Source organism: Plectropomus leopardus, chromosome 7 (genome assembly GCF_008729295.1).
Source record: "Plectropomus leopardus isolate mb chromosome 7, YSFRI_Pleo_2.0, whole genome shotgun sequence".
NCBI classification, from domain to species: Eukaryota; Metazoa; Chordata; class Actinopteri; order Perciformes; family Serranidae; genus Plectropomus; species Plectropomus leopardus.
Window position 1 is genome coordinate 26046263 of NC_056469.1, and position 17648 is coordinate 26063910.

General features: G+C 41.0%; 1 protein-coding gene across 8 annotated transcripts; it reads right to left on the minus strand.

The window, feature by feature from the left end:
* Positions 1-1669: 1669 nt before the first annotated feature.
* arnt (aryl hydrocarbon receptor nuclear translocator) lies at positions 1670-17218 on the minus strand. 8 transcript variants are annotated; one of them, XM_042489519.1, is made up of 21 exons: positions 16888-17218; positions 16143-16236; positions 15933-15971; positions 14916-14963; positions 14702-14749; positions 13841-14054; positions 11841-12054; positions 11605-11707; positions 11438-11503; positions 11176-11261; positions 10239-10315; positions 9582-9716; positions 9431-9505; positions 8680-8831; positions 7728-7853; positions 7160-7247; positions 6145-6332; positions 4974-5163; positions 4257-4431; positions 4038-4174; positions 1670-3940 (listed from the first exon to the last, which is right to left on the minus strand). In XM_042489519.1, exons 1-21 carry the CDS (start codon positions 16922-16924, stop codon positions 3857-3859), a joined length of 2376 nt encoding a protein of 791 aa, XP_042345453.1. In that variant the 5' UTR covers positions 16925-17218; the 3' UTR covers positions 1670-3856. The 8 variants fall into 8 exon arrangements, with proteins under 8 accessions (XP_042345453.1, XP_042345450.1, XP_042345452.1 ...); XM_042489516.1 differs by having other exon boundaries at positions 4257-4434; XM_042489518.1 differs by having other exon boundaries at positions 4257-4434; positions 7728-7850; positions 16888-17217.
* Between the last annotated feature and the right edge of the window lie 430 nt (positions 17219-17648).

Below are 17648 nucleotides of genomic sequence, written 5' to 3' on the forward strand. Positions count from 1 at the left end.
AAGGTGGTATAATTAGGTAAAAGCTACATAAAAGTTTAAATAGTGTCAGACTCGGTCATAAAAGAAGCTTCAAAATATTCTTTGGTTTGTTGCAACTCATTTAGTTCTCCCGTTTAAAGAGGTTTGAATAGATGGCGTTTTGGCTTTACCGAATTAATGCCCATCACTCCTCTGTTTGCTCCTCTTCCTGGTATGTCGCCACAGAGATATTACTGTAAGGGTCAAGCACCATCTGAGCGCAGCGGACGATGGTCACCAGCAAGAAGAAGCAGAGCAGGAAGAAGAAGAAGAGGGCAAAACCAAGGTCTACGTCCACATCCAGCCTGGACACGGGGACGACTGGAGGGTCCATGTTGATGAATCCACAAAATAAAAATAAAAGTCTTTTCGGTTACACCATCAAAAGCGTTGACTGTAATCCATCACGCCTTTGCAGGGAAACCAACTCTTCTTCTGTTCTATCTGAATTCAACATCCATTCCTCTGCGTCGTGGTCTCTTTCTCCCTCTCCCAACATTGACACCTTCTGTCCTCCTCCCAAAGACAAAACAGATAGGTGGACACACGGAGCCCCATTTGGCACCTGTGTTCTCCATGAATAGTTAATACAAGGAGTTTGGTAACGATCAGGCCGTTTCTGAGATTAGGACACCCAGGCTTCTCTGTGGTCTCCACAGGAGGAGAGACCTTAACGGGAGATGACACCTTAACGGGAGTCACTGGATCCCTGGTCGGTACAAGGTAAGGACACACGACAACACAACCGAAACATGTGGCCGGACACGAGTTTTTAAAGCTTTATGAAGCAAGTGTGGTGGGCAGAAGATGCTGAACCAATCAGTTCACCCTGCACACACCTCTGCCCACATACACAAGCATATTATGGCCTGTTAGTGGTGGAGTATAAGAGTATAGACCGGTCAAGCTGCAGAAAGGAAGACGAAAAGCTTAAGGAAGAGAAAGAGGATATGACGCCTTTGCGGCAATCCACTTGAGAGGGTTGGAAACTGATCCTGCCCAAAAAAATGCAGATTGCTTGTATTCTGATGCCACTACAGACACACACACAACTTAAGAGTAAAGTGACTCTATGCAAATAACAAAGGATCTTCGTCAAAAAAAGAAAAAAGTGTGTGAAACCAGCATATTTACAGCAAAAAATGTCACTCAAGTGCAACCCAAACAGGGCACAGTCGACACAGTAAACCTATCTTTGTCCAGTACTAGCATTAATGTCGTCCGTTTTCACCCCCGGGCTGTGAAAGAGAGGACAGAAGGACGAAGACGGAAACTGATCCCAGGAGATACCCACAGATCTCTTGAGTCTTAACCGATATACAGAATGGGGAGAGAAAACAGATACAGGCCAATCAAAGCAAAGTTGGCTTCTGTTTCTTCACCAAATAAGAACTTAAAACTGTGTCGAGGAAGTGAATACATGCAGGGATGTAACTGAAAACAGTCATGACTCTTGCATGAGTGTGATCAGCAGAGTGCAGCGAAAAACAGCTATCATGAGCAAGACTGGGAATATACTTTGTGATTAAGGATTAAATGACGCTGCGTGTGCATTAATCCTGCTGTGACAGCTGAAGAGAATCGTGCAGATCAAAACACAAACGTCATCACTTTTGACAATTTAACAATTTAATACAAAAAAACCCAAACATTTCTTTCTCTCGTTTAACATTTCATATACAGTATATTTATATATTTGTGTTTCTATGAGTGATAAAAGTTCACATCATTGGAGAAAAAAAAAAACCTGGATACAGAGCAACCAATAAAAACAACACAGTCACCAACATACCATCCTCTTAAAGGACTACTTTACTCGCAAAATCACCATTTGTGCACCAATTATTTACCACGTTAGCTTGAATTCATGAAGAGAACTTTTGTTTTTCTGGCATACCTCCACTGTGAAGAGAAAATACAAAAGAGGCGAACTATCTTCATGAATTTTAAGTCACTGGGGGCGACATTTAACAACAGCAAAAATGCATGAAAACATCTATTCACAAACTCTCACACAACTCGTGCAGTTCATGAGGAGTGTTCGCCTTTTTTTTTGATTCTTTGTTCACTGTGGAGGCATGCGAGGAAAAGCAGAGTTTTCCTCATGAATTCAAGCTAACGAGCGACGAGTAATTGCTGTACAAGTAATCGTTTTGTGGGTAAAGTATTACTTTAGAGACGAAAAATGGACAATTATCAACATGGTTTTACATACAATTACATAATTGTATCATCTTAAGTGTGAGAGTGTTTCACACAGACAGTGAAGAATTGTAATAGAAAGAGTCAAATTTAAACTAATTCCACATATTAAAAATCGAAAATATTTTAGAAGTATTATCTTTCATACCACAACATTCTTCTATATAACAAATTTACCAAAAAATGATTGTTAAACACAGGTGGTTGAAGGTCCAAATGTTTGTCACAAACAAGAGGACAAAACACAGAAAGGGCATTCTCACTTGTAGATCTTACTGGATGTTTTTGCCCCGTTTCTTCCATTTTAATCCTAAAACCCTGATCAAACCATTCATTAAATACCAATCAGAGCAGGGCAATGGAGAGGTCAAGAGATCGTCAAAAGTTTTAAAATATCAATAAAATACTTGGGAAACATTTCATTTAAATCAAGCATTACTACCTCTCCTTTTTTAACATTAATCAAGGAAAACAACAAATAAAGAATGGCTTTAAAAGTACATAATTCCTGCTTGTTAATTATTGCTGTGTGATTTCTTTTCTTTACATTTCTTTTACAAAAGGAGTACAAAAAAAGCCCATACTTGGTACAGGGTAATGCATGAAACAGAAAGAAGAATATCAAGCAAGTCTGACACCCTACAACTGTGTTACAGCTGATAAAGATACTGTACGCATCCGTTTTACATACATACACACATGCATACTGTATATATGTTTATGTAGGCAAAGAAAAGTAGATTGTATACATTTCCAGCGGGCACCTAGAAAAACAGCATGTAACCATTGTAACACTGTGTCTCTTTTTGAAGGACAGCATTCGAAGAAGAAAAAACACATGTTCCTTGAGAGGATGAACAAAATAATTAAATTTATAGGTGAAGCCACTGATGTATTTCGAAAACTGTACTCAGAATCTACACGCTGTGGAAGCGCTCCATGAAAGCGGTGCGGACATGCAGAGGCATGCTGTGGAGTTGAATCTGTGAGTGAGATTAGCACAGATAGTGGTGGTTTTGCGTGCAACAGCTGAGAATTTAAAAAAAAAAAATCACCAAAGCTGTAAATCCCTGCAATTTCCTGAGAGTTTAAATCAATGATTGGAGTGATTAGTCTACATGCTAAAAGGGAAAAACAGCAAAATACACTCTTCATCAATGCCTGAGAGAAACTAGGAACACGTTAGAATAAAAGGCCGTTGTTTGTGTGTGCTTCCTTTCTGTCTACCAGAGTGTTTTTGTGCCGTCTATTCAAGTGTGTTTGGGTGATTGTGCGCTTTCATATATTTATTATATATATCACATATCTACAACATAGGTTGTTGAGCTTTGGGCAGTGCTAGCTAGAGAATTCTCTTACAATGGCTGGAATCTTGTTAAAATAATTATCTTTTCGTCAGTAGCAAATCCTTGATTTTCCTCCCCTTTACATCTGCAGTCCGATATATCCCTCGGTCTTTAACTGGCTCGTGGCTGTGCAATTTAAGCCATGCAAAGCAAGGGAAGAGTGCTACTCTCAGGAGCAGGAAGAAAAGAGGAGCAGAAGAGCTGTAAGGGCTATATAATATAAGAGAGAGTGAGAGCGAAAACCGTCAAAAAGACAAAAGGGGTGGACCAGCTGAGAAGTGTTGACCAGGTCACTGGTCGAACGAAGGGTAGATGGGAATCTCAAAGTCATCACCATTGAAGTTGGCAGGCTGGTCCAGCATAGACAACACATCCTGAATCAGATTAAAGACACAAAGAGATTTATTTTAAGTCACAGAGAGAGGGAGAGGAAAGGGCTTGAGAGAGAGAGATTAGGCTGGGATCACTCACAGGAAACATGTCTTGCTGGTTGCCCTGAGCATGAGGATGCTGCTCCGCGTTACCCTGCGAGTGCTGCTGGCCTTGCCACTGGGGCCACACCGCTTCCGCTGCTCGAGAGGGGAACTGTGCCCCAGACTGAGAGCCATCTGGGATCAAACACGGAGGGGTGAGAGGATGCAGCGGAGCAACAATGAGACACAAAATCACACATACATGGACACAACCTACCATAACCATTGGTGTTGAGGCTGGCGCGTGCGTTAATGGGCGGGTAGTTGGCGTTGTTGGTTGGGGTGGGAGCAGCACCGGTTGGCATCTGGCCAAAAGAGTTGGAGGAGCCACCGCCAAATCCTCCCATGGGAGCAAACTGTGGAGACATGGTCTTTGCTGCCTGGGGAGCCACCTGCTGGTTAGAAAAGAAGGAGTGACTCAAATAACTGCTGAGTGACGTGTGATCACTAACTGGGACAGACAAAGATAAAAGTATCATAATATGGGGAAGGGATGCTCAACATGATTTGCTTGGGGGCCATTTTTTTCAATCTGAAGGGGCCAGTCACAGCAGCACCATACATGTTTTTAGGATTGTAGGACATTTCTAGGATTTTGGGATGTTTCTAGGATTTTAGGTCATACGGGGCTTAGCTAGCACCTTGGTGTGGGGGTGTGGGGAACTCTCCACTGGCACTTTTTTTTTTTTTTTAGAAAACAAGCTCTATTTTGATGCCGTTTTATGCACTCTGTTATCTTATGTATATTAACAGTACAAAAAGGAGGGCCACCCTGCACCCTATCAGGGGCTAGATTTAGCTTGCGAGCCAAAAAAAATGAGCATCGCTGATGTAAAGTATCTCCAGTTTGATTTATGTGTAAATGATGAAGACTAAAAACATACAACCACAGGCAAAACGAAGTCAGGTAATTAGTCTTGCTGTACAGGCTTACCTGGTTATTAAATTGTGGCCTCGCTCCAGCTGCAGCACCGGGCCATCCTCCTGCTGGTCCTCCGTGGAGGGGGCTGCCGGTGCTGGAGGGGGCGACTGTCTGCGGGGCTCCATTCTGACGAGACATCTGAGCGAGCATCTGCCCCGCTGAGTGGGCTGGCTGTGCCATCTGTGGAGTCATGTTGACAGACCTGCAGACAAAAATAAAGGGAGTGAGAGCTCTGTTACCTGGCTGTCATCTGCTGGAGAAAATAATGACATAAAAGATGATTCCCATTTCCTACATGTTGCAAATTTTGTTTAAAATAAACATGGAAACAACTTGCAATGAGCTACTTTAAATGTTTCTTTTGTAAATAATATGTCATCTTAATCTTTGTGCATCATACATATTTACAAAATCAATATAAGTTTTTATGTTACTAAATGCATTTTTTTGCAGTACCACATGAAAAGGGGACAAGAAAACAAAATGAAACAGGTTTTTCTATATAAGCTAAACAGCACATACAACAACACGGCCCAAAAATATTGTTATTATTTATGGCCAATATTGCCCACCTCTACAATATAACTAATAGAAACATTCAATAACTGCTCTCAGGAATACATTCTGAATGGAGGCAGCATCTGCAACCACTTAAAGCTCATGTGGGAAGCCTTTGTTCTCATATAACTGTCATGTTCACAATTGAGAGAACTGGGAGTTTTCTGGCTGTAACACACAAGCCAATATCATGCAGAAGTACCCCTTCTAACTAGGAAAACTTGCCAGACATGCAAACTACAAGGTAGGCTACATAAATATGTCCGTTTATTCATTCCCACTTCAGCGAGGAGTCGCTGCGGCCGCTGGTACAGTTTACAGTAGTTAAAAATCCTATTATCTTCAGATCCCCTCTTAAGTAAGTTGCTAATTGTGGTTGGCAAAATCACTGTTGTCCCGAGTTAATGATATAACATCATTAAGTCCGATCTCAAGATAACAGGATAAGAACTACAGGCACGTCCCTGCTTTCTGTGCTGTGTTATTAGCTTTGCTTAGTGCCAATAACTGTCTGAAAGGGACTTAAAAAAACTGCTGAAGTATTTCTTGAAATTTAAGATCTGGTTTAAACACATGCACAGACATGTACATACACACAAACATACACACACAGAAGACTACCTACCTGTATGCATCATTGGATCGACCAGCAGTGAAGTTGTTGGCTGCGGGGTAGATCTGTGTGTTGGGAGTGGAGGCGGAGGGCAGGCCCTTGGTCTGATCTGGGCCTTGGAAGAGGGACGGGTAGAGATCTGGCTTCTCGAGGCTCTTGCTGTGGTCGGGCCCTGCTGCTGTCACTGGCTGCACTGGCATCTGAGGACCACCCAAAATCAGTCAGAAATTACAATCCAAAAAGTTTTTGAACGATGAAGAATTGACTTGACTCTATTCGTGACCATTCATCATTTTAAGAGTTTAAATGCTGGACATCAACAATCCCTTAAATGCTCCAGTACACCTTGAATTTGTTATATTTAATAAGGCTGTCAAACTACAGTCACATTTGGCACCACACCCAAATGCCTGTATTGTTTTAGCAATACATTGTTAATTTAATAAAATTCACAACAGATGGAGGTGGCTGCAATCACGGTAGGAAGAGAAACAACTCCCATCTCTTCAACACAAGAAGTAAACTGGAAACATGCAGACAAAAGCATCAAAAAGCAACTAATCACATGCAACACTGACCTACTGTATGTGACAGTGTATTTGAGGGGAAAGGAACAGCAATTTCTCTCGGGATAAAATAAGTTTTTATCCCTGTCGGTGCCATACGTACACGTGTATACAGCATGATTTATATTGTACAGATATATATTGTATACCACTTCTACACTATGTGGCATACACTGTTGACCTGCTATCTCACCCCCCCAAAAAAGACAAAAATAATAGAAGTCTAAGGGTTAACAAAGTACTACAGAGAATATGTCCCACTTAATGCAAACAGCAGGCAGTCAGTTGTGATACTGGATCTCTCCCAGCATCCGGTTCTGTTTTCCTGCTGTGCAAATAATCAACATCCTGCCACTGTTTCCATAAAAAGGCCTCATCAGTCACTACAGCAAATGAAAAGGGACTCAGGGCGCAATCTATGCTTCAGTCAATCTGGACATGTACATTCATGTGTCCCTCACCTGTGAGAGGGTGATCGGTCCTGCTTCATACAGGCTGTCTCTGGCTCCGCCTCCCTCGAGCTCAGCCTGCTGCTGCTGCTGTAACTGCCTGAAAAGGGAAACAGAGAAAAGGAGAGCGTCAGACTAAAATAGCCTCATTTCCATTTCCATGCCCCCTACACTGTTGAGTGAGGAAGCCCATACACCTGCTGACAAAATAGCACGCAACCCGCCACCAGTCACCATGGCAACATAAAAAAAGAGAGAAAGAGCAGGAGAGGAAGACAGTGACACAAAAGGTCTGTTATACAAAAACATATCGCTTACATGCTACACCACCTGTGTTAAAAGTCTGTTTTTCGCTACCAGCTACAAGAGAACAGCTACTACTAGACATGCTTCTTATTAAACGACAGCATATTTTTCTAACGCTACAGAGAAAAACACAGAGAGAAGAATCACCCAGAGTGAGAAATGAAAACAAAAACAGAAGGACTGTAGTTTGTAGAAACAGCAGTAGTCTCCCATGAAGAAGCAGCCCCTGATCTCCCATGCAGGGGGAGGATAGTCAGGCTGGGCCTGGTCTCACCTGGTGGCCACCTGCCCAGGGCTGAGCATTACAGGAGGGCAGTTTGGGCTGCTTTGACCCAAGGAGGGGGGCAGCGAACCCCCCGGGGAGGAGATGGGAGTGAGGGGGTCCTGAGTCGAATTTCTACTGCCCCACAATCAGAGATGGGTGCAGAGGAGAGGTGTAGGGAGACAGTGATCAGTGTGTGATTTATAAAAAAAAGGGGTGGATTAAGAAGAAGTGACGATTAAAGGGGAACCTCATTATTTTTTAACCTGCTTCCTATTTTGCCATGTTTTTGTGTCTAAGAGCCATTTTTTATGTAGATTAACACGTGTTTCAGTAATGCGGATAGCAAAAACTTCAACTGTAACAAGTGATTTCATGTTCGATTTAAGTACTAGATTTCTCCATTAGCGAGACAGAAAAATGATTCACTCCTGTGTAGCATCCTTTCCGTAATGTTGTCAGACACTCATTATTAAATCTTCGCTAATAGTCTTGAGTTCTTTATATTTTATATTTGTTAAATTTTTAGATTTTAAATTTCTGTTTGAGCTGCTATGACAAGTGAATTCCCCCGGTGTGGGATCAATTAAGTTTTTATCTTATCTTATCCTATAACAATTTGAGCCTGTTAGTGGCAAAAACAAGCACTTTAAATTGACAGGGAGTACCTGTGATGAGTGGTTACAATGTCACTTTTTTCTCTGCTAGCGACTGCTGCACTCTATTTTAATGCTGGATCAGTTTCAAAAAGTGGTTCCCGCAAGCCGCTTAGACACAAAATCTTGGAAAAACAGAATCCAGGTTGAAAAATACAGGAGTTCCCCTTTAAGGGTGATATGTAAGCATTCAGACAGAGGGATCTTTCACAACAGTCACATTTCCAGACGTTTCATTATGCAGTGGATTTTATTGTGCAATCATGTTTCATAATCAAGAGTGCTGGTAAAATCAGTGTGTGACTCACTTGACATTGACATTGGTACAGATGATATACTCAATCTCCTCTGAAAACGGGTTCTGGAAGGTGAAGGAGCTGGTTCTCATCCAGATCCACTCTCTCGATTTGGCGCGGAACCGAAACATCACTGACAGGACCTGGCCCTTCAGCTTCACCACCTGTAGACACAAGTTCACACTCCAAATAGTCAATATAATTTATATGAAATGAGCAGCAGGTTTACATACACACAAGACACAGATCTATAGAGAGCTATCAGGGTGAGTTTTACCTTCAATTAACTTTTCAGCTGCGGCAAGTATCTGATTTAGACTTAAAGATGATTATTGGGCCCAGTTTAGTTTGACTTTGAATTAACTTATTCTAGAGCTTTAGTCTTTTACTGTTAAGCAAAAAAGACACATATTTGCTGGTTTAATGCCTCTTAAAAGGAAATAATCTATGCCTTTCTTTATAATACTTGATAATAAACTGAATAATAACTGATATTTTCTTTAAAAAAAAACAGCTCTGGAAAATTACACAGGGCATTTTTCACTATTTCTCAGACACTTAATTAACAAAACAAATAACCAATTAATTGAGAGAATTAGCATTAACCAATAATCAAAATAATCATTAGTTTCAGCCCGAGCTAATTCAGATGAGAAGCTTGCTACATGCATTAATTTTTTAATTGGTTCTCATTAGTACATGTAACAACATAGATGCAGAGGTACAAACACAAGACATGACACAGATATTCAGACAGTTTTACCTGCTGGAAGCTGTCTCTCAGTAAGCCCTGGTCTTCAGGGTGAGCGAGCTCGAGAATATTCTTCCCCAATAACTCCTGATAATAAAACAACCATTAGTTAATAAGACATCAACTTCTGACACAAACGTTGTCCACCGGCTGACAGTCTTACCTGGGGCTGATAGCCAACGGCGGCCATGCAGCGGTGGTCTACGAAGGTGAACGTGCCCTGGCAGTTATGGCGAGAGATGAACTCTACTGGAACACTGATGCTGTTGATGTCTGCGTCACCTGGGCAACAAGTCACCTGAAGAAAAAACAAAAAGACGAAACCCAATTTTTAACTGAAGCAATATATCATAAAAGATGCTAAAGCTACAACCACAATGTTTAAAGGGTCAAAACAAGTGATCAAGTGATACTTTGAAACTACATTTTGTGTGAATAACAAATGCATATTTTTCATCTGGTTATGTATTTATTATCACTTTTACTATTGAATGCTTACAAGCAAAAAGAAAAAGGAAAAAAAAAAGATAAAACTAACTATCACAGTGCAAATGTCGGCCATAATCCACTTTAGATAAGAGTGTAGACTGTGACCTTAAATATACAGCCTCGTGGTAGATTTGAATTTTGAAAAGAAAACATAACTCTTCCACCACCAGCAAAATTAATTTGTTCACATTTCCACAATTTCACAACTTACACTTATGTCAAATATTTACTACTTAATTATGAACTTACATGATTAGTTCAAAGTGTTTTTTGTCATTGTGCAAGTGCAAAAGTCACATGTGCATGTCTGCACAAAAGGCATCCATCATACCTGTAATCTCCCAATGGCAACTAGACAATAGCGACTCCCCTGAGTGTTGTCTGCATTATCATCCGATAGTGACATTCCTAAAGCACAAACATGGAAAAAAGGAACTATTATATGTATATGTTTATATTTAACAAATAGTACAGCAGTTTGTTATTGGAAAAAAACTGTAATCATGCTAGCATTACTGGCAGGATTTTGTAGGGGGAGTGAAGAGAGAAAACAATAACAATAAAAGCTAAAAAAATGACATTTCTGAGGGGGAGGAGGGGGAGATGATGTTTACTGTCCAACCTTGCAGCTCCAAACCACAGTTGGGAGACCTCTGGTTTTTAGGCTGTTGGTTTTGAGGCTAACTCAATTAGGTTAGCCTGGCTCGTAGCTGGTAACTAGCTTTAACATCCGGCAACTATGTTGTGAGAATGGTCGGGGGACGTTGTGTGATTGCTTTAAACAGATGCTTCTTTTCTTCTGTGCAGCAAACACAAAACCATGTCTTTTTACAGTTGTTATAATGGAATCTACGTTTATCTGGACACTTTCTGCCGACTACTGTAGCTTTGGAAAAGCATGTGCTTCACTGTGTATGCTGAAACTTGCCAGCCTAGTAACAGTGCTTTTTTTTTTGAACACACAAATACAGGAGAATCTCACTTCCCATAACAAATGCTGTCAGACTACGTCACATACATGCACGTCTTAGAGGGGAAGGTTCGGTCCATAACAGTCATATAAAATGGGACCCATGGGAGTTTTCCTTTTGTATCAAGCAACAAAGAAGTTGTAACACAATGTGTTTGAGGTAATTTGCCTTACTTAACATTGCACATTTATTGTACGATTATTGCGCATGTGCACAATGCCGATGCTGAGACAAAATATATTGCAGCACTAACAGATAGCTTTGTATGGCCAACCCTAATCAGATGAGTAGTTTTACCTGAGGGGGGCCAGGACTTGATGTATCCTGTACAGTGGACCACTACATACTGGGGATCCCCTTCCTTGGCTGCACCCAAACCATTCCTGAGGTAAAGAAATTGTAAAATATACTGAAAAATCAGTCATGTGACGACACCAATGAAAAAACTATGCCAACACGCATGTTATTTCTATCAGGCTTCTCCAGGTATGCTTATCTTCTGCACAGTAATCCCAGGTTAGTTTAAAACAAGAAAAGAAAAACTGTTGGGTTTTGTTACCTGTTTCTATTCCTCAAAAAATTCAGTCTGTTCATGGACAATGGTTCCACAGGACAGGAGCCACACCTGCAAATACACACAAGCCACCACGTGGATGATTTATGCACCTGGGCACACACATCATTATAAACAATGAACTGGATAATTAACTGTAGTATGAGTCACACCTCATTCTGCAGATAAATGATCGACGGGCTCCCATACTCATTCTGGCTGACGACTGCTGGCCTTCCTTCTTCACAGTTCCTGTCTTCAAGTCCAACATCCTCCCTTTGAACACACAGGAGACAAAACCAACTCAGTCATGGGTGGAATGAAGACATCATGTGCCAATATTTGTTCCTTTCACAAAAGGACACGTTTTTTTGAGTTTACGTGTATTTAGTGTCTATGTGTTTCGTACCCGTGTTGTTATTCTCAGCAGTGGAGAGCTGCTCTCTGAGCTTTTCTGTGTCATCTGGGTGGAGCTGATCATAAAGAGAGGAGCCGAGCCATTCAGACTGCGCCTGGTTGAGGACGGGTGTAATGGAGTCGGAGACGTAAACAACGCGGCCAGTCTCACACGAAACCACGAACAGGAAGCCGTCGGCTGCGTCCAGGATGAGGTGCTTCAGTTCCTATAGACAGACGTTAGCAAAGGCAGACTTAGAAATCTATAACTGAATATGAAGTCTGCATTTTTCTTCTTTTATGATTAACGCTCTTTCAACAGCTACAACCCCCGCTTTGCATTTGTTCGTTTCTTTAGTGATGGGGTGTACTTTTATTTCTAACATTAAGTGTAGTTGGTACTTTGTCGAGGGTAACAACGTACCACTGAGCAGCAACGTTCTGAAACTAATTTGACAATTTCCCAAAGTCTGTTTCATTTCAAGACTAAAGTTCTGTGTTTCATATGCAATTTCAAGCGGTAGAGGCTGGACAAGAGACACATGAATAGTCTATAACAGTGTATGCCCGCTATACAAAACAAATTTGCATCCACCCTGCCCCACTGGTAGCTTGTGTCCATTCACAATCCCCCGCCCCTTTCTCTGCTAGAGGAAGTTTCACTTTAGTCATTTCTGAATTTATAGAGCTGTTTGAAAAGTCACTGGAGCTGCAGCTTGAGTGGCTTTTAGCTGATGTGAGCTATGTTTGAATTTTTTAATTGTCAATCCCTCCCCTCAAGCCACCAACTTGGTCTGCGCTGCAGGTTTCTCAGTGTGCTTTGTACAGGGAATCAGTCGCTTCCGATACAAAATGAATGGGAGTGGATTTTTGCTTGCATGTAGTCATGTATAGTGGGCATGCACCATAAGACTTGCCGATGACTAAGCCATCGTGTGGTTTTATTTTAGTTGTTGAACTTCCGTATTATGTCTCAAACAGAGTTTTTTTTTTGGCTATGAAGATACTATAATTTTATATATACTTTTTTATATCAATCATCAGATGTATATAACTTTTCTTCAAATGTTATTTTATTTTAATAAATCTACTCCAATGTCTGAATATTCTTCAGAATTATTTTTGTATGATTGAATTTGTGCTCACTGCATGGTAGTGTAGTGAAGGGCTTAATTCACTTTAAATGGTTCAGTTTCTTTAAGTGTATAATTCTTTGTTCCCTGATACAAAAAGGGGGAAAAATAACATCAACAAAAAGGACACAAAACAAACAAAAAAAACCCAACAACAAAAAACATCCATATCGGATTCTGTATCGGCTATCAGCCGAGGTGTTATTATAAACATTAGTATTGGCCCAGAATTTCATAATCACTGCATCCTTAATCATTGTGCTGATATAGTATATTTATATTTATATATATTTATCAGTGGCATAAAATGGTCTCACTATGACAAAAGTATTGTTTGCTGCAATTATTTCTGGGACAATACATTGTCAAACAAAAGTAGCGATCGTGACAGGCCCATGATAGTGACAACAGTTTCTTCATCTTTTCACCTGCCAGCAAAGAGCTTCACCAGGAGGGTGTAACGCTCAAGAGGCTCATTTACAACCATTGTATACTATACATATGCTGTACATATATATATACACATTTGAAATTTGGATTACACGAGCAACATCAAAGACAGTCAAAGTAGCGACTGCACTTCAGGCCTTTTCTATGTGAGAAAACTAACTTGCAGGCTTAAAAGGTGCTACTTTCACCCCTCCTTCATCCTATTTCCATTTAGCTCAGAGAGGTTTCATCTGAACTAAAGTGTGACTAAGACCTGTATGTGATCATTTCTTATCTCTACACAAATAGTGCAGCCTTGTCTGAAACTGTTGCCTACTTACATTGTGCCTTTAAGCTCTAAGATTTCCAATTAAGTCTAAGAAAATTTTGTGAAAAAAATTTATATTTTACATCTCAATTTCTACATTTCGGTTGTCACGGTTGCTCGTACCTGGTCAGTGAGAAAGGACGGTTTGTATGAACCATCTGTGTTGGTATTACCGCTCCCTCTCAGAGACTTCATATGAGACACGGCCATTCGCAGGATGGTCAGTTTGTCTGGTTTCCGTGCTAGTGCACTGCAGGTCGGCACCATGTCTGACAATTCTGTGATGTAGGCGGTCATCTTGTTTCGTCTCCGCCTCTCAATCTCACTGTGGTTCTCTCTGAAGTGAGGAAACGAGGGAGGGCGGCAGAGGTAAAGAGGATAGGAGGGATTGAGGTGGGGGAAACAGACGGGCAGGTGGACAACATGGAGTAGAGTTTAGAGTTAATGCTGCAATGCAAGTATGCCAACCGGGAAGAAACTGTGGGAATGAAAGAAGATGAGAGAAATAATGAATGCATAAAACTATAAATCAATGATCAATAAAAATGATAGTGAGAGAGCGGGAGAGTCTGGTCTTTCAAGCCCAGTCGGTGTGACAAAAGAGAGTAAGTGCAGAAAGAGAAAGACCACTCAGATGTCCTGAGCAGGGGGAGAGAAAAAAGAGACAGAGGACAGTTGCTCAAGAGGAAGGGATTACCAAAGTGAATAAAGTCCTTGAGTCACACACAGCGTAGCAGTTAGTGACACAAAACACAGTGGTGTGTTGACAGAGAGAGGATCAGCTGCTTTGGGCAAAGAAGCATAACAATCTGACAAGCACCAAAACCAGATGTATAGAGCGGCAACATAAACCGGTAATTTTGTGCTGTCATAACGACAATGTGCTGGAATCCCAGCAGGACAGGAGAGTATTTGATCAGTGCATTCAAAATTGAATTGCAAACAAGCAGGAGAGGGAGCCTTCCGGAGTGGTACAGGCCATACCTGGCTTGTTTTTCCTTATCTCCAAAACTCTGATCTTCTTCCAAAAACCTGGAAATAAAACCAACCTACTAAAACACAGGCCCAAAAATCACTACCAAAATAAAAAGAAGCGTAAAAATAGAAAAAAAAAGTGGAAAGGCGAGGGAGAGCAGCACGGGGGCTTCACTAAACCCCCTCCATGCACACATTTATTTCTTCTGATTCATCCACCTACCTGGCAAAGCGCTCTTTGTCGTTGGAGCCCCCTGTTTCATCATCACACCTGTAGAATAGCAGAAATATCACTTGCCATCCCAGAGAACCACACAATCCTACTACTTCATATACTAACTTATCTCACTTTATGACACAACAGTGTCTCCCACACAATTAGAATCTATGTGTGGTGGTAGCTGATGGCATGTCTATATGTGTGTGTGTCTGTGTGTGTGTGTGTGTGTGTTTGTGTGTCTGTGTGCGTGTGTCCCTTTTTATAATTCTGTGTCGCTTTTCTAAATCTAAACATTTTTTGCAAGTCTATGAATGCAGCGCTGGCATGATTCTTCATTAGTTGTTTGTTTCCTCAGCAGAGGTTTGAGGAGTTTGCTGCAGGGTCTATAACTGATCTGTCAATCCGGTCAGAGCTGATCAGATTGATGGATGAGAGGAGTAGCTGCTGCAGAGGCAGTGAATGCAAACTTTAAAATCCAGCACAATTAACGAGAAAGTTTCATGTTAACTGCAGTTAACGTTCTGCGGCTTATGCTCAGGCAGTGTGGTGCAATAAGTAGCCAAACCGTATGTATATATGAGGCAGATGCTAACAGGTGGATAAATGAAACTTATCATGCCATGCAGCGCCAAACTCGCTGCAGTGGTGATATGACCAATACCTTTGGTGATTGCATTTGGGTTTGATGAATAATCAAAGTGCCGTTCATTATGAAGATTATCTTGCTGAACTAAACATGCAAGTATCATCAAAGTTTGTTTAACACAGAGCTTATTTTCTGTAATAAAATACCCAAATCCAATAGAAAAAATCCCATATGCTTTTTGATGAGAGAACCAGGGCAAAGTTAACTTCAGCGTCACCCTGGGGACAAACATCATCCCGAAGACACTCTATCTACCCGATCCTATCAAATGCTCCAGCTCAAAAATAAATAAATAAATAAACAGTTTGTGGTGGAACATGTTTCAATCACAAATTAATAATTGTTAATAATTAATGACTGTGAGATGAATGTACCTGAACAACTTGTTCCCTTCGTCATCGTCAAAGTCTGGCCTGTAATAAGGAGAAGAGAGACCCAACTGTAGCTTCACACAAATATTCTCACAATAAATTTGACCACAAGTGTCAAAACAAAACTAAACCAGTCAGCAAATAACATGAGACTGACATGACAACACAAAAGTAACCCCAAACACACACACACACACACACACACACACTTACGGAGCTCTTCTTTTGTTGGTCCCTTTTGGTGCAACAGCCCCGCCACTTCCTTGGGTCCCACTTGCCCCCATACCCAGATTTGGGTCTGGTAACTCTATTAATAACACAGCGGCATAGAGAGAGATGAAATGCAGCCTGGATGACAGGTGATTTCCCTTTGAAACTCAAGCACTGAAAAAGAAACTAAACCTCTCACTAGAGCCCCTAATGTTCCTCAAAAAGCCCAAATTAGCATAGTTACAAACAACTGACACTAGTTTAATTTCACAACTTAAGTATTTAACATTAAGTTAGCTCCAAATCAACTACTCTTAAGTCGTGTTTGTAGGTGGCAGAGAGCTGACACAACCACGACACAAAGCTAACGGATACATATAACAGTGTTAGCCGCACTGCCTAAAAGCAGAAACGCACGAACTGAGCTAACCAACCGCAGTTTGGTCTTCAGCTAACTTAGATTTAGTTTCTCACTTCACCTCACTGGCAAAAATATCACAACAAAGCTATTTTCACAGCCAGGATGTCGCTAATCTAGCTAGCATGTTAGCAAGCCACCACTTATGCAATACTGAGCTAGCCTTGCTGTGGCATTAGCTTTGCTACTAAGCTAACTTAGCCGCTGCTGTCACGCTATCTTTAGGAAAGTGTCCGCTTTGGCTCTGCGGGACAAAACGGAGAAAAATAAGCACCAGCTGCACACTATTATGTGACTAAAAATCTTAGTGTGACTTTTATTGCACTTTACCTGGGTTTGAAGAGGACATGTCCGTTTGGAATAACATAAACAAACAACTTCGGCTGCGGAGAAAAAAAAAATCCTCAAACCCCCGCCCCTCCCCCTTGCTAGCTGTAGAGGCTAACAAGTGCCTGCCGATTTCCTCGCGTCTTTAATTTGTGTTAAAAACGCCCAAAGCCATGACTAAAACTGTACCGGAGCCGGCAGAGAGGGTTTAAAAATAAACTAAAATTACGGTTTATCCCCTCCAGTGCTCGCTTTTTCTTGTTTTCTCCCGGTTTGGACCTCCTTCTCTATTCAAGATGGTGTTTGAGGCTAGCAGAGCACAAGCTGTCCACAGTGTTTTCTTTTCTCCTCTTTCTATTGGACAGCGCACGAGCCAGATACAAATGACGCGATATGTTGGGAAATCCATGTTTGGCTCCGCCCCGCTGACGTGCCCTGTTTTATTCCATATGTCATGATATAAACACAAAGATATACAAATCTTTATTAGACAGTCCACGATCATAGCATGTTGGAATAGGGCTGTACATTTTATGAGAAGAAAAAGGTCTGGTGTGAAGGATATTTTTGGTCATAAGTCAAATTTAAAGTTCAAATAGAAAATTAAAAGAGATAATAATAATAATAATAAACTTTATTACAGACTCAATGGTCCAGATAAGAGCAAGACAATACATACAAAAGATATAAAAGACGCATAGAAGTACCATGCACGACATATTCGCAATGCAATAAGATCACTTAAAAAAAACCAAAAAAAAAAC

Excerpts from the sequence above, each read along its gene's own strand:
- arnt (XM_042489516.1), bottom strand. The coding sequence starts at position 16,924 with ATGTTATTCCAAACGGACATGTCCTCTTCAAACCCAG. Across the intron at positions 7,854-8,679 it reads TGTACCAATGTCAATGTCAA|TAGAAATTCGACTCAGGACC; the intron begins GTGAGTCACACA and ends ATTGTGGGGCAG. Across the intron at positions 5,164-6,144 it reads CGATCCAATGATGCATACAG|GTCTGTCAACATGACTCCAC; the intron begins GTAGGTAGTCTT and ends TTTTGTCTGCAG.